This window comes from Mchenga conophoros, linkage group LG3 (assembly GCF_057382185.1).
Source record: "Mchenga conophoros isolate Kocher_MC1m ecotype Shallow Benthic linkage group LG3, M_conophoros_male_GT1.1, whole genome shotgun sequence".
Lineage (NCBI taxonomy): Eukaryota > Metazoa > Chordata > Actinopteri > Cichliformes > Cichlidae > Mchenga > Mchenga conophoros.
The window spans coordinates 39,498,665-39,525,780 of record NC_140528.1 but is presented as its reverse complement, the minus strand read 5'-3'; the positions used below and the strand labels follow the sequence as shown (position 1 = coordinate 39,525,780).

General features: G+C 42.0%; 1 protein-coding gene across 2 annotated transcripts; it reads left to right on the top strand.

The window, feature by feature from the left end:
* Nucleotides 1-3,106: 3,106 nt before the first annotated feature.
* On the top strand, nt 3,107-26,044 carry LOC146578583 (uncharacterized). Of its 2 annotated transcripts, none has more exons than XM_085268739.1 (3): nt 3,107-3,410; nt 19,498-19,600; nt 20,863-26,044. In XM_085268739.1, exons 2-3 carry the CDS (start codon nt 19,583-19,585, stop codon nt 21,847-21,849), a joined length of 1,005 nt encoding a protein of 334 aa, XP_085124865.1. In that variant the 5' UTR covers nt 3,107-3,410; nt 19,498-19,582; the 3' UTR covers nt 21,850-26,044. The 2 variants fall into 2 exon arrangements, with proteins under 2 accessions (XP_085124865.1, XP_085124866.1); XM_085268740.1 differs by lacking the exon at nt 3,107-3,410 and adding an exon at nt 14,125-18,565.
* Nucleotides 26,045-27,116: the final 1,072 nt, after the last annotated feature.

Here is a 27,116-nt window from a genome sequence, read left to right as displayed (position 1 = left end):
GACACAGCCATTGGCTGTATCCCAATTCAGGGTCTGCAGCCTTTAAGGCCGCATTTTAAGGCCGATTGCGTCACAGCGACGCGACAAAGGTTGTCCCAATTCGAAGGCTGATCGAAATGCGGCCCTCAAATGCGTCCTTCATTTCCCTGAATTTTAAGGACGTGGCAGTGTAGACTTCATGGCCCAACGTATCCCAGAATGCATAGCGCGGCGGTGGGTGTGGATAATTTTGCCGAAAAAAAACGGCGGATGAGGGGCGCCCGGAGAGTAAACTTTAAGTAAGTACTGAATATTATGTCACTTATTTATGTGCAAATGTTTAATAACGAAGAACATTAAAACATTACTGTTGGCCACATGTCGGCAAAGTTATGTGCCATTAGTGACGTTTGTACTACCGTATTTTCACGACCATAAGGCGCACTTAAAAGTCTTAGATTTTCTTCAAAAAGTACGGCGTGCCCTATAGCGCAGTGCGCCCTGTGTGTTGTAAGGAGGACGTAGTAGAGAACACCATGTGAACGCTAAAGGGTGAAGTGTGGGCGTTGATCGTATATACCGGACAATCGCACATACCTGTCTAAAAGGGCAGGTATGTGCATTATGTGGAACATCGTTGTTTTAACAACCCTGAAAATGGCAAAGAGACACGCTTATGAAGCACAGTTTAAACTGAAGGCCATCAGCTACGCGGAGGAACATGGAAATCGAGCAGCCGCGAGAGAATTTAAGATTAACGAATCGATGGTTCGCAAATGGAGGAAGCTAGAAAACAAGCTCCGGCAGGTCAAGAAAACGCAGCTGAGTTTCCGCGGACATAAGGCAAGGTGGCCCGAGTTGGAGGAAAGACTCGAGCGGTGGATCATCGAGCAAAGAACGAGCGGGAGAAGCGTTTCGACGGTCACCATTCGGCTAAAAGCAGTTTCACTAGCTGAAGAGATGAACATTGAACATTTCCAAGGAGGTCCGTCTTGGTGCTTTCGTTTTATGAAACGGTGCCATTTTTCCATCCGGACCAGGACTACGATAGCGCAGCAACTTCCAGCGGATTATAAGGAAAAACTGGCCATCTTCCGCTCCTACTGCAGCAAACACATCGGCGACAAAAACATCCAGCCCAGCCACATCACAAACATGGACGAGGTCCCGCTCACTTTTGACATCCCGGTGAGTCACACTGTGGAGAAGAAGGGGACCAGCACGGTAGCGATACGCACAACGGGGTATGAAAAGTCTTCTTTTACTGTTGTGCTTGGCTGCCATGCTAATGGACAGAAACTATGGTGATTTTTAAGCGAAAGACTTTGCCTAAAGAGAAGTTTCCAGCAGAAATCATCATTAAGGCAAATGAAAAGGGCTGAATGGATGAGGGAGGTGTATGTAAGGAGACCAGGTGGTTTTTTCCACGCATCACCATCGCTCTTAATCTGTGACTCTATGCGTGCCCATCTCACAGCCGATGTGAAAAAACTTGTGAAGCAAATGAACTGTGAGCTTGCTGTCATTCTGGGAGGCCTGACAAAGGAACTCCAACCGCTGGACATCGGTGTGAACCGCCCGTTCAAAGTAAGGCTGCGAGCGGCCTGGGAGCGATGGATGACCGATGGAGACCACGGTTTCACCAAGAGTGGAAGGCAGCGCCGGGCGAGTTACGCCACAATTTGCAAATGGATTGTAGATGCTTGGGCTAACATGTCTGCTGGCACTGTTGTTCGAGCTTTCGCAAAAGCCGGCATCATTTCCGAGGAGCCGCACGGCACGGAAAGTGACTCTGACAGTGAAGAAAGTGAACTTGGCATGTTTGATGGAGATTTAGCGCAGCTGTTCAATTCAGACACAGAGGATGAGGACTTCGATGGGTTTGATTGATGATAAAAATGTGAGTACCAAACTTTGTTTTGCTCCTGCTTTATTTTTAAATACGCACACTTGTATGCTTGTGTGTTGTTGATGATGACGATTACTGGTAATAGAAATGTGAGTACCAAACTCAGTTTTGCTCCTGCTTTATTTTTAAATACGCATACGGTACTTGTATGCACCCTATAATCCAGTGCGCCTTATGTGTGTGTTAAATACAGTAATGGCACACATAACTGAGACTGCACCTTTTAGTACGGTGCGTCTTATGGTCGTGAAAATACGGTAACTTGGTTTTAAAGCCTTTACTTTAAAATATACGCCGTGATAGGTATGTAGCTTGAACCTATTCGCTGGAACGTTGAGGACAATATAATTACACAGCAAGCAAGACCCGAAGTAGGCAAAGATCTTCATGTTACTCATGCATGAGGGAGACCTGCCTGGAGCCAAGTGTCGTTCCACCACTTGACCTCCGTCAGACTCTCAGCCAGGTTCCCCATAGCACTCCTTTTATTGTGGTCACATGAATATGCATAGGGTCATTAACATATAACATCTTACATAGGTATACATGTGAAGAAAGAATACTGTGTATGTGTGTGTGTGTGTGTGTGTGTAAGTGATTTGTGTGAGGTCAAGATGTGACCCTGTGAAGACTCCCCAAAGCTGGTGCCAGGAGTCTAGCGGGTCCATCTGAACAAAAGGCTCTTATATTTAGAGAGATATACGTGTGTTTGCTATATCAACAAAGAGAAGATAGGACCTCTCTTATGCTCCTAGGATGTGGGTGTGCATTCCACTCTAGAATGCACACCAAGCCTTTGCAGCCTGCTAAAGATTACAGTCCTATCACTACACAATTGATTATACACCTCTAAGCATATATGGTTAAATATTTCTAAGCATAAATGACAATCAACAATACAAAACCTAACACGCCGTTCAATAGCTGAGCTTAATCCTACAGAGAATGATCAAAGCTCATGTAGAAACAAACAAACAAATGAACAAAAGATTTTCTCCTTCATTTCTGTCAAACAAAGCTGTATGACATGTTTCCAGCTGTTAGTATCATGGTTGCTAGGCAACCTGGGCAGCGCAACGGAGACCGTCCCATTTCACAAGGCTCGGACTTCCGGCCTTAGCGGTCTTTAAGTACGCGGCCCTTGAGGATCGTTGGGGCTGCGTACTTTAAGGCTGCAGACCCTGAATTGGGATACAGCCATTGGTCTGACCCAACAGTAGGAGGCGGTAATGCTCCTTTACGTTGGTTGCCAACCGCCGTTAAACACACAGAAGAAGAAGAAAGGAGGCGGAGGAGTCGAGCAGAGAGAGCTGCTTTTTCATGAAACGGGAGTAAAGTAGTGAACTTACAGGAACATATACCACTAGCAACGTTTGGATCGATATCTGCATCGATCTGCACACCCTTGTCTCCTGGATCGTAGCTGAGATCAGCGTGAATCACGTGGGTCTCTGCTCCCTGTGTTTGGAAAAACTTCCAGCTTCATCACGAAGTTTCTCTCGGTTTGTGGGCTCATCTAAAGGTAAGCACCGAGCTAACTTTAATGTGGGTGCAGTTTATGTTGAGTTTAGCTCTGTTGAGGATAATAGATTGCTTGGTATACACTGGAGTTAGACTGTAGAGTTTGTGATTGCTTGCAACATTATAATGGCTTTTAGGGGGTAAGAATACATACAGAAAAACAGTCTTTGAATATGAACAAAAGGATTGGGTGCAGGGCAGGAGAACAACCAGCCCCCACCCCCAGGACAGAAAGCCACAGGTACAAGCGTGGGGGAGGGCAATCAGCCTTTAGAATAGGACTTAACAAAAAACAAACTAAAAAATCGGCCCGTGTTCCTACATAACATTAAACATGTTAACAGCACAAAAGCCATATTAAACGCAGGCTACTTTAGACCCGGTGTTCCAGATCTACTGGCGTTGGTTGAACAGATGTTTGGCAGACTTGCGTTTCAGGAGCTGCTACCGACAAACCAGCAAAAAAACGCCAAATGTGTAATCTGTGACACTTGTGAGGTTATCTCAAACACACTCCGTCAGTCTTGATGCTGTTGAACAACAAAATGTTTAAAAATGTGGCGAGTTTACCTGGTGATATCCTCATGCGCGACGCAATCGCGAAAACGGCAAACAATTAACACCACGCCGATGTTGTTCACAGGACAGCAGGAGTAAACGAGCGGGAGACTCTTGTCGTCGTAATCGTTCCCCTCGCACGTTTTATTTCTCCGGTTTCAGCGTTTTTGCTTCACAACTAAAGCGAGCAGTTTACTTTGTGCACTAACATGGACTCGAGTCAACCAGCGCCACCTCTGGCCAAGTGCCACAGCCTACAGCCAGATCAACCTGTGACACACATCTGCAGCACGTTTGAATTCGTTTCATGCACATTTGTACCTTTCAATTGTGTCTGTTTGTGCGTCATGCAAATAAACCTTTGAAAATGACACTAATATTTCACTAGTTTTGTAACATCACATGCTGTTAGCGCAGTCTGTCTGCGTCTTTTCTCTGCGAACAAACATTTTAGAGCTGGTTGTTATATACAGTCTGTATAAGTGTGGTTAATCTAATAAACATTTGTAAGGAGATGACAGTTACTGTGAATGTACAGCAGGTGATTAGTAATAAACAGTCAGACAATGACTCTGACAATCTCATTCAATCTTGCAGATTGCACCTTCTGCGTAAAGTGGTACCACACAGTGTGTGTGGACTTCCCTTGTGCAGAAGGCAACTACAAATGTTGTGGGTGCTAAATAAACAGAGAAAATTGATCCCTGTTGTCTTTGCTTACTGATTGTTTTTAGTGTTGACAATCCACATTGCTGGGATTGCATCTTTCAACATGTTTGTGGGTAGATTTGGATGTACCAGGGTTAACCCTTGTATTATGTTGAAGAACAAAAAAGTGACATTGATTTTGTTGCAGGTCATTTTGACCTGTACTGTGTCAATCCACTCAGAATTGTCAAAAAACTGCACTGAAACAATAGCAACTTTATTTCCCATGAGATAAACATGTAGAACAAAGACATACAACAGTTAGACTTTCCATAACTATTTTAGGAACAATTTGGTTTTTCGTTCTTACAAACACATTTCTTTTGAACTTGCCCAACGTTCTCAGTTTTTCAATGTTCAACATTTTCAGTTTTGTCGACATGATGGACAGAATGTAACTGTGTGCTTTCTGTAGATGTACTTCTTGCATTTCTCACAAAAAGTGCTTGTTTTAAAACAGGAACTTTCCTAACTAAGATTTAAAACAAAAGATTTCTACGTCTCCTCCAGTCTCACAAACAGATGACAAACCAAGCGACACACCTGAGTCACTGACTTTCTTATATCCACTCACCCTCACTGTAGGGCAGGGATAGCTCAGTGGGTAGAGTGGCGGCCCCATGATCGGAAGGTCGGTGGTTCGATTCCCCTGAACAGCTACCCTGAGGTACCCCTGAGCAAGGTACCGTCCCTACACACTGCTCCCCGGGCGCCCAATGGCTGCCCACTGTTTCACTGAGTGAATGGGTTAAATGCAGAGAGGGATTTTCCCCACGGGAACCAATAAAGTACACTTCTTTCTTCTTCTTCTTTCTTCTTCTGGCTGTTTAGTACTAATCACTGTGTAACTGCTGTGAATTCACAGTAACTGCCATCTCCTTACAAATGTTCATTAGATTAACCACACTTATACAGACTGTATATAACTACCAACTCTCCAGCCATGTTGAAGGATTGCCTATATTGGCTGGAAATATTCATTTCCAGAGAAATATAGGCAATCAAATGTGTTGTGCAAGAAACGAATTCAAACGTGCTGCAGATGTGTGTCACAGGTTGATCTGGCTGTAGGCTGTGGCACTTGGCCAGAGGTGGCGCTGGTTGACTCGAGTCCATATTAGTGCACAAAGTAAACTGCTCGCTTTAGTTGTGAAGCAAAAACGCTGAAACCGGAGAAATAAAACGTGCGAGGGGAACGATTACGACGACAAGAGTCTCCCGCTCGTTTACTCCTGCTGTCCTGTGGACAACATCGGCGTGGTGTTAATTGTTTGCTGTTTTCGTGATTGTGTCGCGCATGAGGATATTAGCAGGTAAAGTCGCCACATTTTTAAACATTGTGTTGTTCAACAGCATCAAGACTGACAGAGTGTGTTTGAGATAACCTCACAAGTGTCACAGATGACACATTTGGCGGTTTTTTTTTTTTGTTTTGTTTTTTTTTGCTGATTTGTCGGTAGCAGCTCCTGAAACGCAAGTCTGCCACACATCTGTTCGACCAACGCCAGTCGATCTAAACGGCAGTAGATCTGGAACACTGGTGTTCCAGATTAACTGGCGCTTAGATTAACTGGATTTTACAGCACATTGTGTTGTGCATTCTGATTGCTGTAGACCATTGTCAATCAATCTAGTGCCATGTCTCCTGTACAGCAGCGGTCCGCAACATCAGGGCTCCTTTGGTACCGGGTCGCGAGAGTTGAGGCTCGGGTGTGAAGTGTATGGTTTTCAGGGTTTTTAATCGTTAAGTCTGGTTCCCTGGGTCTTTTCCCGTGTTGTAGTTGTGTATCTTATTTTGAAAGAACTATTTACGCATTACTATAGTGACTAGAGAGCGTCAAGAAGCAGAGAGGAGGATGTTACTCTCGATGCTGTTGGTGCATTTCAGGAGAACAATGCTAATAAAGTTGCCCAATTACACAGCTGAATTTGCGTTCATTATATTTACAAAATACCACAGTTTTTGTCTTTGTCTGTATCATTTTATTTTGTTGTATTTATCCGCAACACCTTAAAGGCCCATCCGTGAAAATATTTTCTGATATTAAACTGGTCCGTGGTGCAAAAAAGGTTGGACACCGCTGCTGTACAGTACAGAATGCGTTGTCTGTGAAGGTTCTCAGTCATCCAGGTCATCGTAGTCAAAGGAGCTTGCAAAGAAATGCGTCTGGACTTCTTTAAGTTACTTGAAGACGTTTCACCTCTCATCCGAGAAGCTTCTTCAATTCTAAGGTCAAATGGTGGAGAGTCCCAGATATAAACCTAGTGGGAGTATCCCCCCACAGAGGGACAAAAGGACCCCCTGATGATCCTCTAATCGCCGGAGCCAAGGTGTGAAACTGGGTGCGGGTCCCAATAAGCCAGAGTTTCGGGTGTCCTTGTCCTTTTATCCCTCTGTGGGGACAAAAGGACAACAACACAACAACTCTAATTTCCAGATTTCAGTTTTTCACAACATAAAGCTTTTTTCACCAATACAGTAAATAATATAAACATATAAACAGTGCAACAATTTCCAGTGACAAGATATGCTGTAAACTGTATATTCATTTTTGCTCCAAATGGCACAGCAGCCTCAGAGAAAACAGAACGAGGCATCTTCAACATATGTACATACAAGGCAGCTCAGTTTACCATAAGTTATGGGTGTGCATGTATTTCTGCATATTTAGCAAAAATGTGCTATTTCTTCACTCAGTGAGGTGATGGTTAAGGTTTAGCAGCAGTTTGCTTTCAAGGTTCTTTCTGTGAAGCTGTAACTGTTTAGCAGTGAACAGGAGTCCTGCATGACTAAGAAGTCCTTCACAAGCTCCAGATGCAGGAAGAGCTGCATTGATTTTGATCAACAGCTTCTTGATGTGAGGAATGCTATGCAATAGATCCACACCTCCAGTGAATGGACATGAAAGGTACCTCTCCAGCTCCCCTGCTTCTAGGGCTGCCACAAACGATTATTTTGATAGTCGACTAGTCACCGATTATTTATGCGATTAGTCGACTAATCAGATCATCATCCACTGCACGTAAAACTACAGCTTATTGCACCAGCAGCATCTGCTCTTATATAACTATCATTAGCTTACAGCTTTAAGCTTTTAAGGTGCTAACTAAAAATAAAGACAAGATGATAGTTTATTCAATTTTAATGAAATTTGCAGATTGTTTCGGTAAAGTTTAATAAACTCCTTGCTATCTAAAATATAACAGGACACCGGAGTATATTCCCCAGCATCTCACACTTCTGATAATCAGCTGTCTGCTTGACGTTTATTCAGCTGTGTAAAAACTATAACTTTAATCTCAGACAAACCGATTTACTCAAGAACAAATAAAATACTAAAAAAAAAAAAAAAAAGCCAAACAACAACATTTTTAATTTATCTAAGTGACTCATATATATTTAACCTGAGTAGCGAAAGACGGCGGTGGGTTTGAAAACAATTTGCCGGGAGTCCGGTGTTCTCACGGCGCTAGTGACCTAGCCCCCGGCTCGCTATCGAGCTAGTGGGTAACAGACGTCTCCGAAAACGTCGGAGCGCTTTTGAAAATATGTGGTGTCCCGATAAACTGAGCCGATATTTGAGGTTTACACTGCTACATTCTCGCCTGAAAATATGTTAAACATTTATTTTGTGACCCAGAAAGAATAATAAGAGTAATATTAAAACTAACTAGCTACCGCCATTGTTGGAAACTAAGCTGGGCCGTGCTATGAATTCTGGGACACAGCTGCTTCTTCTTCTGGGTTTAACGGCAGCTGGCATCCTTGTACATGCAGTGCTGCCATCTTCTGTTTCAGTCCGTTATTACATTCTTAAATCCTGCTACTTATTCCTGCGTCTTTTGCGATCTTACAAAGCTTCAAACGACGCGTCGACTATTAAATCAGTCGTCGACGTAATCGTGACTAGTCGACAAATCGTGGCAGCCCTACCTGCTTCTGGCTTTCCTGACCCCATGGATCCATCATCTTCGTCGGTTAGGCTGCCATTTGTGCTGGCCTCATCCAGCTCTCTGTCTAGGTGATGTCTGATGAAGTGGAGACCTGTGGAAAGATGTGTGGTTTTCAAAAGAATTAGGTCTGGTCATTATAGTGCTGTATACACTGCCAAGCTGCGGATATTTGTTTGGAGCTAGCCTCCAAAAGCTGGGCATACACTGTGTGATTTGTGGCCCATTTTGAGCCAATTTTTCAGTCGCGCAACCGTTTTGGGGATCGGCCCATGTTTTGCCTTAATCGTGTGTGCATCATGTAGTATACATGGGGTAACTAAAAGCAGTTAACACCTCACGACCAGCTCCCAATCATCAATCGTATGGTTGCATGATAATCAAACCTGTTTGAAATCCTGTCGCCTCTCAACGCAGCCTCTCACACTGCGCACGCACAAACACAGAAATGAAAGAGAAAAGGTGGAGCAGCACGGCAGTGCAGCGTGTGATCTGGACACAAGAGATGGAGGCATAACTTGTAGGATGAGGCAAGCCCATCTGAGTACATAAGCGTAGAGCTGCCACCGGGGCAAAAGAAAAATAGAACCATATCACGTTATAACCTTAAAAGTTTATTGTTCTGACAATATGCTTTTCATGTTTGTGCAATATAATATTTATATTGTACGAATGTGATAATTATGTATATTGTAATAACGTGATATTATATTGTTCAAACGTGAAAGGTATATTGTTAGAACAATAATAATATACTTTTCATGTTATAACGTGATATAGCTCTATTTTTCTTTTGCCTGGGTGGTAACTCTACGCTTCCGTATCTGAGGCCTTTCAATGTGGCCTCACAAAATTATCACGACTTCAACAACCATGAAAAGAGTTGGATGGACATTGCTGCTCAATTACAGCTGCCTGGTCAATGTTTTACATTAGTAATTTAGCAAAGTTGACGGTGGTGGTGTCTGTGTAAGTGAGTGAAAGACACAAAGAGGGAGAGCGAGAGACAGATTTTGTATGATAACCTTCAGTTATGGACACACAGTTTGAGCACTCAGGTTGCATCAGAGCATCAGGCCGTATAGTGTGAGACCCTGCATCGTGACCTATGAACTTCTAACCCCTGAGATTTAATTGTACAGATTGAGCAGGAGCTGAATAACGTGACTGAAAATAAATCGCACAGTGTTTGCCCAGCTTAATGCAGACTGTTTAAACTAAACAAGCTGCTGTTTCACATAATAAACCCTGTCAGCCGCAGTATTGCCTTCTGTTTTAACAGTTAAAGCAGTAGAGACGAGCTGTTTGCATGTGTGTGGAACTCTAGCGTCATTAACCAGGCAAGCTGTTAGCTTATAGGCTAACCAGCAAAAAGGACAGCCGAAGCTGCACAAAACACCCACAAACTTATCTCACTACAACGTAGCGCCGAAAATATGACTCGCAGCTCGAGCTCAACACCGCTGCTGTAACATAAGACTGACATCCAGCTAACCACAGCTAAAAAGATATTTAGAGAAAACTTACTGTTTCCTCAGGTTACACGAGTTGAGTTGTTTCACGCTGAAAAAAGAAAAGGTTCGTTTTGGCTCTCACTGAAGACACCAGCACTGAAGACATATCTGTTCTTTTGTACTGCTTTTAAGTGAAACATTCTTTGTATGTGAGGCCAAGGGTGTTCATCCTCTTCAGCTCTAGCGTAGACTCCGCCATGTTTTCATGTTTCTTCTTTCCGTGTGTCCGCTACTTTGAAACGCTTGGGCCGCTCTGCCCACCACAGTTTCAAACTGGTCATGTGACTGCATGGCCACATCTCATTGGTAAAAAAGTAACGCAGCGTTCCTACGGGAAAGTAACGGTAATCTAATTACCGTTAAGTGCATATGAGAGCATGAGGGTGGGAATGGATGTTTGTATATGTGTGTGCCTGTATGTCTGTGTCTATATGTCAGGTTGGGTATCAGGCGCCACCTCTCTGGGGACATCTCAGGCCCTCCAAGGTTTGGAGGCCTATCTCCCCCCACCACCACTTCCCCTGCCAGTGGCGGACTCCCTCAGACATCGGTGCGCTGGTGGTTCTTTGTGTCCGGGGATGGGCGTCCAGGTACACACCGGCTCACTCCTTGGCGGCCGCTTATCGGGGCCTGGAGCCTGGGGCTCGCTCGGGCCACTTCGGAGGTGGGGTGCCCCCGGCCTCTCGGCCTGGGGCTCGGTCACTCAGGCACAGCTGGCTGCCGGCGGAGCTCACGGGCACGTCACTGCAACTCCCCCTGGCTTCTGCTCCGCGGCTGCTGAGTGAGCCCTCATCTGGGACTCTCCTCAGCTCTTTCTGGGACAGTGGCGCGGCTGCCCCTCTGTTGGTCTTCCTTGGTCTCTTGTGTTCTGGGGGCCTCTGGATGTCTGGAGTTTTGATCTCCTCCATACCTGCTTCATACCCTGGAGGACGGGGCTGTGGCCCCCCCACACCCTCTAGCAGATCATTACATGAAGGAACCTTTTAAAAAAAAAACAAGCGCGTCCATGCTCACAGGTGTACACACGGGTGATCACACCCACAAACTACACCCTTTTTGGCTCCTACCTCAAAGCACACTGTGTTCTGTTGATCTTATGTGCTGCACAATAATGTTTAACATTTAGTATTTACTGCCATATTCCCATATATCATTGTGATGTTGTTTATTCTATTACTCTTGTTCTCTTCTGCTTGTTTTCTTTTTTCTTTCTCAGCAGGTGATCCAGGTGATCGATATATGCATTTTTTTTCTGCCCGTTCTGTTGGTTTTTGTCTTTTGCCCTTCTCCCCCGTCCCTCTTCTCAGCTGTTTCTCTTTCCCTCTTTCTTTCTCCCCTTCTTTCCCCCAGTTAAGTCTGTCCCATATTCAGTAAGTGAAAATAAAATAAACAATAAAAAGTGAATCAAATGGACCAGTACGGCAAGGCTGGGATGGTCAATTTGGTAAAGTAAATCCGTTGGGCATCTTTCTTTGCCTTTAGACAACAATTCTGATGGCAAAAGAGCCAAACGGGACAGGCAAAATTTTTAAAAAAAAAAATCTAATTACCGTTTTTGCAATAGTATTCCCTTACTTTACTCGTTACTTGAAAAAAGTAATCGGATTACAGTAACGCGTTACAAGTAACCTTACATCTTATATAAAGACACACAGACAAAGAACATTCCACAAACACACATGTTGGCTTCTCTCACAGGGGGCTATACTTCCTCCCTCACAGAGAGAATTATGACCTTGTTTTCTGAGTGGCCATCACCTAAGGATTTACATCCCTGATAAGCCAAAGGAGTAGGGATGGGTACCGGTGAAATAAAGCACATTTCGGTGCTTTATTTCAGTGCTTTTTTTTCCTGAGCTGTGATACACTTCTAGCCAATCATTTTACGTTTCCGAGGATAGTAGGCGGGTCCAGGTACGTACGTTCTTTTAGAGCAGAGCTACAGATTAAAAATGTCCAAGGCGAAGCGGTCAAAAGTCTGGCTGTACTTCGAAGCAAAATATGCAAAACTCAGCAGCCTGCAACAAGTGCTTTAAGCTGATACTGTGATACTGTCAAAGGAGGTAACACCAAGAATCCGATGAAACACCTGGCGACGCATAGCGTTTTTTTTTTAAAAGCCAAGAAATGCGCTGTATTTGATAGCTTGCTGCGAGACCTCACACCGAGCGCATCTACTGCGGGTGTGGTGCCTGTTATCGGACCCGGAGTTAGCAACATCCCCAAAAACATGAAGAGGAGAGTCCTGGCCCCTAGCCCTGCCAGTGTAGCAGAAATGATGAGGATGATGATGCAGCAGCAGCTGTTCTTCTCTGCGTGAGTAGCTTAATGTTGTTCGAGTGTAATTTACGTTGAGTAGGCTAATCACGTTATTACATTAATGCAGGTAAGGTGAACTAGCAAACATCATCATAGCTACATGCGGCTGTCTTCTTGTTTGATGGCAGATACTCCCTTCACCCTGGCCAAAAAGGCTAAAATGACCAAAGAAAAAGAGGGAAACTGCTAAACATGATTGGTTTTTGGACAAAGTTTGTGTTTTTTCATTGGTTAAGCACTCCTTCTAGCCAAGAGTGATACCATATATGCCCCATAGCTGCAGAAAAGGCTAACATTGTTATCTTTTTACAAAAACCAGCTGAAGATGAGAGGTTTTTGGACCAATTTTGTGTTCTCCATTCTTTAAGCACCGGTTTGAGCACCATTTGAGCACCGGCACCGTTTCAAAAGTACCGATTTGGCACCGGTATCGGATAAAACCTAAACGATACCCATCCCTACAAAGGAGTCTCACTATCTGTTTAACTTCTCCCATTACAATGGCCTCACTGTGTTAACATTCCACATGTATGTGAACTAGTTACAGGAGTGCTCTGAGAAAGCGATATTACTATAACTAATGTGATATGGTTAAATATGTGATTATTACATGAGAAAAGAAATTTTCCACCACAGAGTGCTAAACAAGAAGAGCTCCCAGATGGTACAGTGGACACATGCGTGACCACTGTTAAGCTGAAAGCATCTTTCTTTCAGCTTAACAAGTGAACCGTCAGCTCGTTCAAACATACGTTGAAGTTTGTTTGGCTCGACACCACCGAACAGAGGCAGCAATATAACATAGCTAACATTAACAGTGCAGTGAATCCTGCTTGTGCCGTGATATTCAGGACTGCAAACCGAGCAGCATTCACTGACTTTCAGCTTAATGTGTTTGTGGATATATATCTGACTTTAATTATCCATAAAATCATCACATTCACTCTAATATTAAGGTCGACTATTGAACGGCGTATATTTTAAAGTCAAAGCTTTAAAACCAAGTTAACGCACAAAGTACAAACATCACTAATGTCACATACCTTTGCCAGCGTGTGGCCAACAGTAATGTTTTAATCTTCTTTGTTATTTAACATTTGCACATAAATAAGTGGTATAACATTCAATACTTAGTTTTAAAAGTTTACTTTTCGGCAACCACGCTTCAGCCATCTGCTTGTTTGGTTTTTTTTGTGAAAAAATTAGCCAAAGCCACTGCTGCTCTATGAATTCTGGGATATACTGGGCTGCGAATGATACACCTGACCCATCCTTCAAATCCGGGAAAGTGAAGGGCCCATTGGTGGCCTTCAGGCTACAACCCTGAATTGGGATACAGCCATAGAGTGGGGTGCTTGGCCTGTCCTCCACGCTGTTTATCTGGCTTTTTTTAGACTTTATTTTCATTGAAAGTTTTATAGTTTTTCCAAATTATAAATCCACATTTCCAATATATATGAAGGTGATCTGCCATAGTTTCCCCACAGTTTCTCCAGCAGGATCCATCTCTCGGTTGACCTTTTTGTTTGTATTTTATTTTGGGGGTTATAAAAAAAAAACTAATAAAATTTTTCCATGTGAATTCCCTCCATGTGAATTCCAATTCCAATAACCCGAACTAGTAGTTTTCATCTGATTTCTTTTCAATTTTTCTTACATATTTAAATATTTTATAAGTTTAGCTATCAATTTATTTTTAATCTTGTCATGGCCCTGGGTCAGTGACCCAGCGCTTTTGGTTATCATTTTCTAGTTTATGATGATGATTATTATTTTTTGAGTTCTATGTGTTATATTTGGTCTGCCTTTGAGTCTGTGTCTCTGTCTGTCTATGGTGTCTCCCCATCTGTTTGTGAATCTGTCTGTTTAGTTCAGTGTCTTGTCTGGTTCCATGTGTCTGAGTTTCCTGTTTTATTGTGAAGGTCTGTGTCATATGTGAGTGTGCTCAATTTACGTTTCCCCTGCCTCGTCAGCTGTGATTTCTCCCAGGTGTGTTCCCCTCCTGTCTCTCATCCCTTGATTACTGCCATCTGTGTATTTAAGCCCTGTGTTTCTCTGTGTTAGTGTCGCGTCGTACCCTCAACTAGCTGTGTGTTCTGCTTCTATGTTCCTAGTGTTTGGTCTTCTGCTCCAGTTTAGTGTTTCTTTCCAGTGTTTCAGTCCTTGGTTCCTCTGTTCTGACTTTTGGTTTTCTTTTGGTGAGTTTAGTTTGTACGAGGTTTTTCCCAGCAATAAAGCTGCGCTTTTGGGTCCACCACTCCTGCTTGCCTGCCACACAGCGATTCATGACAAATCTTACCTCTAGCTACCTGGCCTGACCTGTCTCCCCAATGTGATGTTTGTATTGTATGTACGGTTGGCAAGGTCTGTCATCTCGGTTGTGGGCAAAAGACCTGCAACTGACAAATAATGGCTATCTCATCATCATCTCATCATCACCTTTACCTTTAGCTTTACCTTTATAAGCCTCTATTATAAGAGGGACTAGGCCTCTACTATGTTCTTCTGTAGTTTTTATGTTACTGTTAAAATAGGAGCTGACCTGGAGATATTGGAAAAAAAAACTTAGTTTTCCAAACCATAGGTGTCTCTTAGCGAAACTATGCAAATTACATATTTTTGCTAAGAGACAAATGTGACATAGCAAAACTATGTAATCCTTCTTTTCCTGACATTGACCAAAATGGTCCAATCCCCCTTGTTAACCAATTTGTATAACGTCCATCTATTTGTGCAGGGATAAATTCCCTATCATATGTGACCCATCTGAGTTGTTTCATGTTGGCTACTGATTTGAAGCTTTCGCATTCATCATACCATATCTTTAAAGGAGTTTTAGTCCACTCGTTTAGATTGTTTTTCTGTTCCAAATATATATTTTTTTATCTCCTAATATTGTTTGTAGTGGTAATTTTAATTGTGTCACATCTAAATATTCCCAAGGGTACAGCAACTTAATCTCATTCTTGTGAGATTTAAGATGACATGAAATGTTTGCTTTCTTGCTGTGGTATCATTTTTATACTTTAAACGGGGGTTAACAAAGTCATCCTAACAAAACACACACTTACAAATCGTTTCCTTTTCTTCTGATCTATAGAGATTGACAGACCATGTGACTTAGCGTAGTCACGCTAAGTCAGTTAGCTGCGTGCCAATGCCAAATTGTTATGGAAATTTTAAGAACAACCTGCACCACACCTTGTGAGCTTGATTGAAGTACGTTTAATAAGCATATTACAATGTGACACATTCCAGCCAAACACAGGGATCATCTCTAAATAATGGCCACCACCCTTACAGCTTATATACACCATCACAGATACTCTCGAATATTCCACAGCACATCATGCATACCTATACCTTCAATTCAATTCAATTTTATTTATATAGCGCCAAATCACAACTAAAGTCGCCTCAAGGCGCTTCATAGATACAGAGAAAAAACCAACAATCATATGACCCCCTATGAGCAAGCACTTTGGCGACGTTGGGAAGGAAAAACTCCCTTTTAACAGGAAGAAACCTCCAGCAGAACCAGGTTCAGGGAGGGGCGGCCATCTGCTGCGACTGGTTCGGGTGAGAGAAGGAAGACAGGATAAAAGACATGCTGTGGAAGAGAGACAGAGGTTAATAACAGATATGATTCAATGCAGAGAGGTCTGTTAATAGATAGTGAGTCTGTTAGCTGTTTGACAACTACTCTTTCAAGGATTTTTGATATGAAAGGAAGGTTGGAGATTGGCCTATAATTAGCTAAGACTGCTGGGTCTAGAGATGGCTTTTTGAGTAAAGGTTTAACTACAGACACCTTGAAAGCCTGTGGTACATAGCCGATTACTAGAGATAGGTTGATCATATTTAAGATCGAAGAATTAATTAATGGCAGGACTTCTTTGAGCAGTTTTGTAGGAATGGGGTCTAAAAGACACATTGAAGGTTTGGAGGAAGTAATTATTGAAGTTAACTCAGAAAGATCAATTAGAGAAAAAGAGTCTAACTTAACATCAATGGTACTAAGAGTAGCTGTAGATAATATTACATCTGTGCGATGATTACTGGTAATTTTTTCTCTAATGATAAAAATTTTATTTGTGAAGAAGTTCATGAAGTCATTACTAGTTAACGTTAAAGGGATGGTTGGCTCAAAAGCGGAGGGCTTTCTTATAAAGCAGCAAACTATTTCTCCAGGCTAAATGATGATCCTCTAAATTTGTGACACGCCATTTCCTCTCCAGATTACAAGTCATCTGCTTTAGGGTACGTGTTTGAGAATTATACCACGGAGTCAGGTACTTCTGATTTGAGACCTTAGTTTTCACAGGAGCTACAGTATCTAGAGTCGTACGTAGTGAGTAGGTGAAATTATTAACAAGATAATCGATCTCTGTTGGAGTAGCGTTCAGATAGCTGCTCTGCTCTGTGTTGGTACAGGGCATTGAAGATGATAACAGTGGGTGGATTATATTCTTAAACTTTGTTACAGCGCTTTCAGAAATACATCTACTGTGATAAAGTCTACTCTCCACCGCTGTGTAATCAATTATTGTAAATGTAAATGTTACCAGGAAATGATAGAATAGAATAGAATAGAATAGAATAGAATTCAACTTTATTGTCATTGCACATGCACAGGTACAGGGCAACGAAATGCAGTTTGCATCCATCCAGAAGTGCTTTAGTGATATAGATATATTACAATATATATCACAATATACAATATACAATATATATTAGCAATAATGTAGATATGTAAGTATATTACAGAATGACATGATCAGACAGGAGAGGGTTTTCAGGAAACACTGTTAAATGTTCAGTTTCTATGCCATATGTTAAAACAAGATCTAGAGTGTGATTAAAGTGGTGGGTGGGTTCTTTTACATTTTGAGTGAAGCCAATTGAGTCTAATAACAGATTAAATGTTGAGGCTGTCCTTTTTAGCATCTACATGGATGTTAAAATCACCCACAATAACTATTTTATCTGAGATGAGGATTAAATCAGATAAAAAGTCTGAAAAATCAGACAGAAACTCTGTGTAGGGCCCAGGTGGACGATAGATGATAGATAACAAGTAAGACCGGTTTCTGAGTTTCACAGCTGGGGTGGACAATGTTAAGCATCAGGCTTTCAAATGAATTAAAAGTCTGTCTTGGTCTTTCATTAATTAATAGGCTGGTGTGAAAAATTGCTGCCACACCGCCCCCTCGGCCTGTGCTTTGAGATTTCTGGTAGTTAGAATGACTCGGGGGTGTTGATTCATTTAAACTAACATAATCATCCTGCTGCAACCAGGTTTCTGTAAGGCAGAGTAAATCAATTTGTTGATCAATTATTAAGTCATGTACTAACAGAGACTTGGAGGAGAGAGACCTAATATTTAATAATCCACTTTTCACTGTTTTACTCTTTGGTTCAGATGTGGATACTGTATTGTTCTTTCTTTGTAATTGTTTATGTTTAAGTTGTTTATTGCTGGTTTTTAGTTTGTTTTTTGTCTTTTTGGGAGCTGACACAGTCTCTGTGGAGATGGGTTTTTCAGTCCAGCTCATCCTTGACCTTCTCCATCTCTTAGAAAGGTTATGACCACCCGTAACCTCCCTTAAAGCAGGATGTCTGGAGATCTTCCAGTCTACAATGGGTCCACCGTGAAGGTGCAATAACAAGGGGTCCACTTGTGATAGCATTCTACATGCATGATTACAACTGGTGAACACTAAAGTGAGGAAATAATAGCACTATTACTAATGTGAAAATTGATTAATACATAAGAAAAGAAATCTGCCACCACATCATGAATGGTAAATGGCCTGTATTTATATAGTGCTTTACTAGTCCCTAAGGACCCCAAAGCGCTTTACATATCCAGTCATCCACCCATTCACACACTGGTGATGGCAAGCTACATTGTAGCCACAATGGCTGCCGGACACTGGCGCCACCGGGCCCTCTGACCACCACCAGTAGGCAACGGGTGAAGTGTCTTGCCCAAGGACACAACGACCGAGACTGTCCAAGCCAGGGCTCGAACCGGCAACCTTCCGATTACAAGACGAACTCCCAACTCTTGAGCCACGATCGCCCCGTGAATAACATACCGCTGGTAAATACAGACAGAAATGAACAACTACAAGATTAAGTCTGCATGGCCCACAAGCTCATGCGACCCTAGGATGTTGCTGTCATCTTCCTGCTCCTGAAAAACATGCATACATCCACCCTTTTCCTTGTGTGGGTGGAGAAGTTGCAATCTTGCATATCAGTGTAAAGTCAGTCAAACATTTGTCCCCATTATCAGTCCAGTCAGTCTCTATATCTTTATTGCTGATAGCAGAACTTCTTATTTCGAATTAAGTTTCTATAGCTAGCTTGTTGTTTCATTAACATTAAAAAAGAAAGAAGTCTCTATCGTAGTCAGGCACAGCTAACTCCTGTTTGCGAGTTAACTTAGCCAACCACACTGTTTGTTGTTAACAGGTACCCCCTCATGATGTGTGCCACTTCCTATCTGATTTTTGCTCCCCCTATATGGAGGAATACAATAGCCACACACTTCAAAAACAGAATTCTGTGCTTAGATAATGAATTGTAGAATAAATTCTGCATTTGTAAAGTCATTTTTGAATTCCACATTAGCAAAGAGATTTTTGAAATGTTTTATGAGGTGCTTGGAAATGTTGTAGGTGGCTGAGTTTATACTGCTACCAATGAGTCTGAGCGGGACTCCTTTGTGGAACTATGGAAGTCCGTATATACAGGGTGTAGCATCCCCTGGGTAAAGGCGGTGACATACAGGACAGTCAGTGGCTTTTATCCTTTCAGGTGCTTGTAGGGCCTACAAGCACCTGAAAAGGAAAAAGTCATCAAGAAAAAGTCATCAATTGCCTACAATGACTTTCTTTTTATAGCTGCTTCTGGGCTTTCACCTTGAAGTTTCATAGGTATTGTTGTCACTAAGGAGTGTAGTAATGTTTATTTGCTCTGCTTCTTTTTTATCAGGAATAAAATAAATATATATACTTTTTTGTGCCCCAGCTGAGTAACAGCAGAAGAGTCTGGTGGAGCAGCAGAGGAACAATTTCAGCCATTTGGACTCAGCTCAGCCACTACAGAGGAAACAATGACTTCAACACAAAAGGTGAGAAAAATATCACAGTTACATTGTTATCGAAACTGTGTGCACAGCTGGTTGGTTTTTAAAAACTCTTTAACACCAGCTTTATATTTCCATCCTGGGCTCATCCATATATAGAGATTGACAGACCATGTGACTTTTGCGCATTTCATTGTGGGTACGAGTGGCAATAAAATCAATACACCGCATCAAGCACTAGCATTTCCAGCACCTGTAATCATAAATTTTGTGCTTTTAATCCCAACTTGCATTTTATTAGCCTCAAAAACAGTTATGTACAAAACGATGGTGAACACGGCAGGTCTGTACAAAGACAGAGTTGACGAAAAGGCATAAAAAAAAGTACAAGGAAAATATCTGAATGAAAGGGTTAGACCCATACAAGCATACAGAGTGGAATAAGGATGTTACTGTGCTGCCCAACTTTCATCACGCACATATTTATTATTATATAGTCCTAAGTGTGAGTGCACACACTCACAAAATGTTTAGTAACTTCAGATCCCTGCAACAAGCCCAAGTCCAGTTTACTTTGGTGATTTGTACATTCCTGCACTTTGTAGGCTGGTTTTCCAACAAAACACAACAAACTTTAGCCCGCAAAGCCACAGTGAACAAAGCAGCAGAGCGCAACAAATTCAATTCAAATCAATATAAGACTTATTTGTAACCTACATCAACAATTATGTTATTATAAATTACGTAATAACTACAACAGAAGACTTACCTTTGTGGAAATGCTTGGAGCAGACTAACATGTGAGCTGGAGTGTTCTGAAACGTTATATTTGGTCTGCAATCAAGGCCATCCGTCAGCTCTTTGTTTCTTCGGAAACATGGCTTAAACAATTTCTCTTCCATGATGTAATCTGATAAAAACCGATCTCTTTACTCGTCGGATTCCCATTTTACGTCGTATTTTCAATCTCTGTACTGAATCTACATTCTCAACCAAAAACCGCAGAAGTTAAAAGAACATACAAAGGTCATATTTTATCAGCACACAAATAAAAAAATATCATCAGTTCAACTCACAATTATTTATGAATTGAAAGATTTTCTCCACTGATCAATATTTCTTCAATAATGTCATTTTCAACTCTCATTGAAGCACATCATTGTAATGTGATACTATGACCAGAAGGTGGTGGTAACACACAATCAATGTGTTTGTTGACATGTTTGAATCCACCAACGGAGGGAGTTTCAGTTTGTTCCACGACTGCATTTCACTCACTGCCTCTGTTTGTATCTCTGTCACTGCAGGACCAACATGCAGCAAGAAGTCAGCGCTCTCGGGAGGCCGACAAACCTCACAGAAGAAAGGGAGAGAAAACCTACAGCTGTGATGAGTGTGGAAAGTCTTTTACCCGGGCTGGAAACTTTAAAAAACATCAACTCATCCACAGTGGAGTTAAACCTTACAGCTGCGACTTGTGTGGAAAGTCTTTTACCCAGGCTGGAAGCTTAAAAGCACACCAATTCATCCACAGTGGATTTAAACCTTACAGCTGTGACTTGTGTGGAAAGTCTTTTACTCAGGCTGGACACTTAAAAAATCACCAACTCATCCACAGTGGAGTTAAACCTTACAGCTGTGATTTGTGTGGAAAGTATTTTACCCAGGCTGGAGACTTAAAAAAACATCAACTCATCCACAGTGGAGTTAAACCTTACAGCTGTGACTTGTGTAGAAAGTCTTTTACCCAGGCTGGAAGCTTAAAAAGACACCAACTCCTCCACAGTGGAGTTAAACCTTACAGCTGCGACTTGTGTGGAAATTATTTTACCCAGGCTGGAAGCTTAAAAACACACCACTTAATCCATAGTGGATTTAAACCTTACAGCTGTGACTTGTGTGGAAAGTCTTTTACCAAGGCTGGAGACTTAAAAATACACCAACTCATCCACAGTGGAGTTAAACCTTACAGCTGTAAGTTGTGTGGAAAGTCTTTTGCTCGAAATAGAAACTTACAGAGGCATCTAGTTACCCACTCTGGAATTAAGGCGTACAGCTGTGACTTTTGTGGCAAAAGTTTCAGCGACAAACGGTACCGAAATATTCACCTACGGATTCACACTGGAAATGATGTTTACTTCTGTGATCAGTGTGGGAAACTGTTTGCAACAGATGCACAGATAAAACAACACATGTTTACCCACACTGAGGAGAGACCTTATAAATGTGACCTGTGTGAGAAGACGTTTAAAGCTCCACATCAGCTGAACAAACACCAACAGATCCACTCCTGAAAGTAACTCTACAAGTGCAGTTACTGTGAGGTATGGATTTTTTTTTTTTTATCTTGTTATTTTAACCTGATTGTTTGGAACAAGTCTGATCAGTAAACTTATGGAGTTATACTGAATGAACTGTTATACTGAATGAACTGTTTGGAAACATGAAGAGTCATTTTCGCCCGGTAAGCTCAGTGTTATAATATATTGATTAGAAGCAGAGCAACACAGATGGATCCAGTTCTCAACCCTGTCGTCACTGTGGTGGTGGGAAAGAGTTTCTTTGTAAGCTTTGTGGAAAACCGTCCAATCAATTATGGGACCTAAAACCACATCAATGTAGACACACTGGAGACAAAATGAACAATTACAAAGAATGTGGGAGAGGCTTCCACACACCAAGTACATTAAAATACACAAATTCTTCCACAGTGTGGTGATGAAGCACATCTGTGATTAGTGGGGCGACCGTGGCTCAGGGGGTTGGGAATCGCATCTGTAACCGGAAGGTCGCCGGTTCGATCCCTGGGCTCTCTGTCCTGGTCGTTGTGTCCTTGGGCAAGACACTTTACCCTACTTGCCTACTGGTGTTGGCCAGAGGGGCCGATGGCGCGATATGGCAGCCTCGCTTCTGTCAGTCTGCCCCAGGGCAGCTGTGGCTACAACCGTAGCTGCCTCCACCAGTGTATGAATGTGAGAGTGAATGAATAGTGGTATTGTAAAAACCCCATCAATGTATTTTCACTTAAACAAGCAGCTGTTTTTTTTATCTGCATTAAAATTATATAAAAATTAACAGTGCAAACACAAATTCCTTGCTGACAGTTTAACCAAAAGGCATTTCAAGTGGAAACTGGCTGACATATCCTCAGCATAACCATGTATAATATCCACAAAACTTAAAAAGAGGTTATTCACACACACAATACGGTAATATTACCGTATTTTCACGACCATAAGACGCACTGTACTAAAAGGCGCAGTCTCAGTTATGTGTGCCATTACTGTATTTAACACACACATAAGGCGCACTGGATTATAGGGCGCATACAAGTACCGTATGCGTATTTAAAAATAAAGCGGGAGCAATCCTGAGTTCGGTACTTTACTCACATTTCTATTACCGGTAATCGCCATCATCAACAACACACAAGCATACAAGTGTGCGTATTTAAAAATTAAGCAGGAGCAAAACAAAGTTTGGTACTCACATTTTTATCATCAATCAAACCCATCGAAGTCCTCATCCTCTGTGTCTGAATTGAACAGCTGCGCTAAATCTCCATCAAACATGCCAAGTTCACTTTCGTCACTGTCAGAGTCACTTTCCGTGCCGTGCGGCTCCTCGGAAATGATGCCGGCTTTTGCAAAAGCTCGAACAACAGTGCCAGCAGACATGTTAGCCCAAGCATCTACAATCCATTGGCAAATTGTGGCGTAACTCGCCCGGTGCTGCCTTCCACTCTTGGTGAAACTGTGGTCTCCATCGGTCATCCATCGCTCCCAGGCCGCTCGCAGCCTTACTTTGAACGGGCGGTTCACACCGATGTCCAGCGGTTGGAGTTCCTTTGTCAGGCCTCCCAGAATGACAGCAAGCTCACAGTTCATTTGTTTCATTAGTTTTTTCACATCGGCTGTGAGATGGGCACGCATAGAGTCACAGATTAAGAGCGATGGTGATGCGTGGAAAAAACCACCTGGTCTCCTTACATACACCTCCCTCAGCCACTCTTTCATCATTTCCTCATCCATCCAGCCCTTTTCATTTGCCTTAATGATGATTCCTGCTGGAAACTTCTCTTTAGGCAAAGTCTTTCGCTTAAAAATCACCATAGGCGGCAGTTTCTGTCCATTAGCATGGCAGCCAAGCACAACAGTGAAAGAAGACTTTTCATACCCCGTTGTGTGTATCGCTACCGTGCTGGTCCCCTTCTTCTCCACAGTGTGACTCACTGGGATGTCAAAAGTGAGTGGGACCTCGTCCATGTTTGTGATGTGGCTGGGCTGGATGTTTTTGTCGCCGATGTGTTTGCTGCAGTAGGAGCAGAAGATGGCCAGCTTTTCCTTATAATCCGCTGGAAGTTGCTGCGCTACCGTAGTCCTGGTCCGGATGGAAAAATGGCACCGTTTCATAAAACGAAAGCACCAACACGGACCTCCTTGGAAATGTTCAATGTTCATCTCTTCAGCTAGTGAAACTGCTTTTAGCCGAATGATGACCGTCGAAACGCTTCTCCCGCTCGTTCTTTGCTCGATGATCCACCGCTCGAGTCTTTCCTCCAACTTGGGCCACCTTGCCTTATGTCCGCGGAAACTCAGCTGCGTTTTCTTGACCTGCCGGAGCTTGTTTTCTAGCTTCCTCCATTTGCGAACCATCGATTCGTTAATCTTAAATTCTCTCGCCGCTGCTCGATTTCCATGTTCCTCCGCATAGCTGATGGCCTTCAGTTTAAACTGTGCTTCATAAGCGTGTCTCTTTGCCATTTTCAGGGTTGTTAAAACAACGATGTCCTGCATAACGCACATACCTGTTCTTTTATACAGGTATGTGCGATGAAGTCAACGCACGCACTTCACCCTTTAGCGTTCTCATGGTGTTCTCTACTACGTCCTCATTACAACACACAGGGCGCACTGCGCTATAGGGCGCGCCGTACTTTTTGAAGAAAATCTAAGACTTTTAAGTGCGCCTTATGGTTGTGAAAATACGGTATGTTGAAGCACAGTACGTATCACTCCGCGAGGCTCCTGCCTACGATAGCCGTAATGCTCCGACAATCCATCAAGCGGTGCGGCTTCGTAGCTTAGCAGAGTCGTACTGAAACATTTGACAGATTTTCGAGCGCCGTGTACATAAAATCGTTTCGAGGTCAGTAAACACAACCAGAATTCATACATAAGGCACACAGGATTATAAGGGGCACTGTCGATTTTCAGAAAAATCAAAGGATTGATTTTAAGTGTGCCGTATTTTCCAAAAAACACTGTAATAATGATGGCCCGCTAGCATGCTCTACCAAAAATAGTATTTTGTTGTGTATCTGAGGGACGAAAGCTAAACCAGTTCCACACCACTGAAGTTGCAGCATTTTTACAAACCAATTCTAGTTCATCCGTTTCATTCAACGATCCGCTTTCACTCTTCTCATTCTGCGTCGCCGCCATGTGTGTATGTAAACAAAGACACTGCGCATGCGCGTTTTACCCATATTCTATTACGATATTTCATTTTCTTATTGTTGCCCAACATTACACCAGTATTACCGTGAATGGTATGATATAGCCCAGCCCTACCTGCATGTATAGATATGTATATCGAGTTTATGGTTTTTCCTTTGAGGGATTTTAATTCTCTAAAATTTTATCCCTATTACAGTTTAGTCTTTGTTCCCTTAGGACACAGTAGTGTTTTGTAGTTGTACTTACTGTATTATTAAAGTTATAGGTATGTCTTGTTTACCAAACTGATACTGTATCAAAATTGCAGATATGGATATGTATGTCAATTTCTTTTATTTGAACATTCTTATTTTTTCCCAATTAACTTCTTTTTGTATGTATTCATTTTATGTTTCACCTAAGTTAAATTTCAATCCTTCATTCATATTTAAACTTTTGCTGTGGTAAAATCTTCTCTTAAATCCTTTTCTCCAAAAGCTGCAAATAATTACACAGCAGTTGCAATTAAAACTTCTAAAATGAACTAAATCTGTCCACCATCTTTGAAACAACACCTGCTGTGACTTCATGTCCACAAAAGCTAAATTGGTTTGGGGCTGTATTTCCATGTAATACCAGTTTGTACCAGAAGATGGAGCAGTGAGGCTGTGTAACCTTTGTTTAATTAGTGAAAAAAACACCTTATTCACAGTGGCAGCAAAGAACTGTTAAAAGTTAAAAACAGCAGCACACATCAGGACCATTTTAAAGATCACAGGTGACTACTCTTAGTTAATTCAAATTCTATTAAAGCTCTATTTTTGACTCCTCCTTTCACTTTAGTATATTTACTGTGTTTTTGAAGTCCACGTGTTGTTTTTAATGAATTCATTTTGATCCACATGTTCTGCAGCTGTTTTCCTGTTGATTTGAAGTTTTTATAATGAAATCCTGATAATATTAAAGTGTTACTTATATTTGATGAACTCGGTGTATAGTTTGTCTTATTAAACAGTTTGGTGTGAAAAATAAAGAAATGATCTCACAACAAGTAGTTTGAGCCATGATTTCAGATTCAAACTAATTTAACTGTTTTCAGTGGTACATGTGGAGCTTTATCAGAGGAGGAGACTTGGCTGTTCTCCACTCACAGTGAACACGGTTCCTGCAGCTCATTAAAAACTCTGAAATGATCTTCAAGGACAAAAAGGTCATGCATTGCAAGAGCCATTTGCAGATGTGTTGTCCCCCCTGCGTGTCTGCATGACTCTCATGCAGCACCAATTTGAAACCCAGCCTGGTGTGAAAGTGCGTTCATGGCCCTACAAGTTGCCAGAGCAGAAGAGACAAATTGTGCGAAAGGAATTGGCTGAAATGGTGAAAATGCTGTTATCATAGGATGTAATGAGGATTTGTTCCTCAGTGTTTGGTCTCCTATGCTTATCTGTTTGCCAGATGATTTGTCCCAGCTGTTGAGAGGGGCTGGTTGTCTTTAAGGTGCTTCCAGGTAATTAAGAAGTGAGCGCACGGTTTTATACGGTACTGTGATGATAATAAATATAACAAGAAGGAAATATAAGTTTGACTATGGAGCACATCTCCTTCAGCGTTCAGAATAATGGATTGCATTTCTCTCAGTCAACTGACTGTTTAGGGGAGAAAACGGCTAATAGTTAGCGGGCTCTGTGTTTGTGGTTGTTGTTTGTTAATCACACCAGGAGTGAACAAAAGCAGAAAACCCCCTGTAAAGATGCAGACTGTGAAAGTCTGCTTTATACCATAAATCTTACCAGGTGTAACTGGGTTTTTTTGTGTTTTAAGTTATAAACACGTGTCAAGACTTCTGTCTCCCATTGCTGATGTGATCCTCCTTTTCTGTTCCCTATTAATGAACTACGGTAATTTGTGATATTTCCCCCATAAAATAATAAGGCTTTATTGAAATCATTGTGATACAGAGATTTGGACTCTTGTCGTCATCATCATCATCATCATCATCATCATCATCATCATCATCATCATTATTTATTTATGTAGCACTTTAAAAAACACACATGGTGGACCAAAGTGTTGTACAATACTAATATGCACATAGTAATAAAAAACAGACATAGCGATAAACA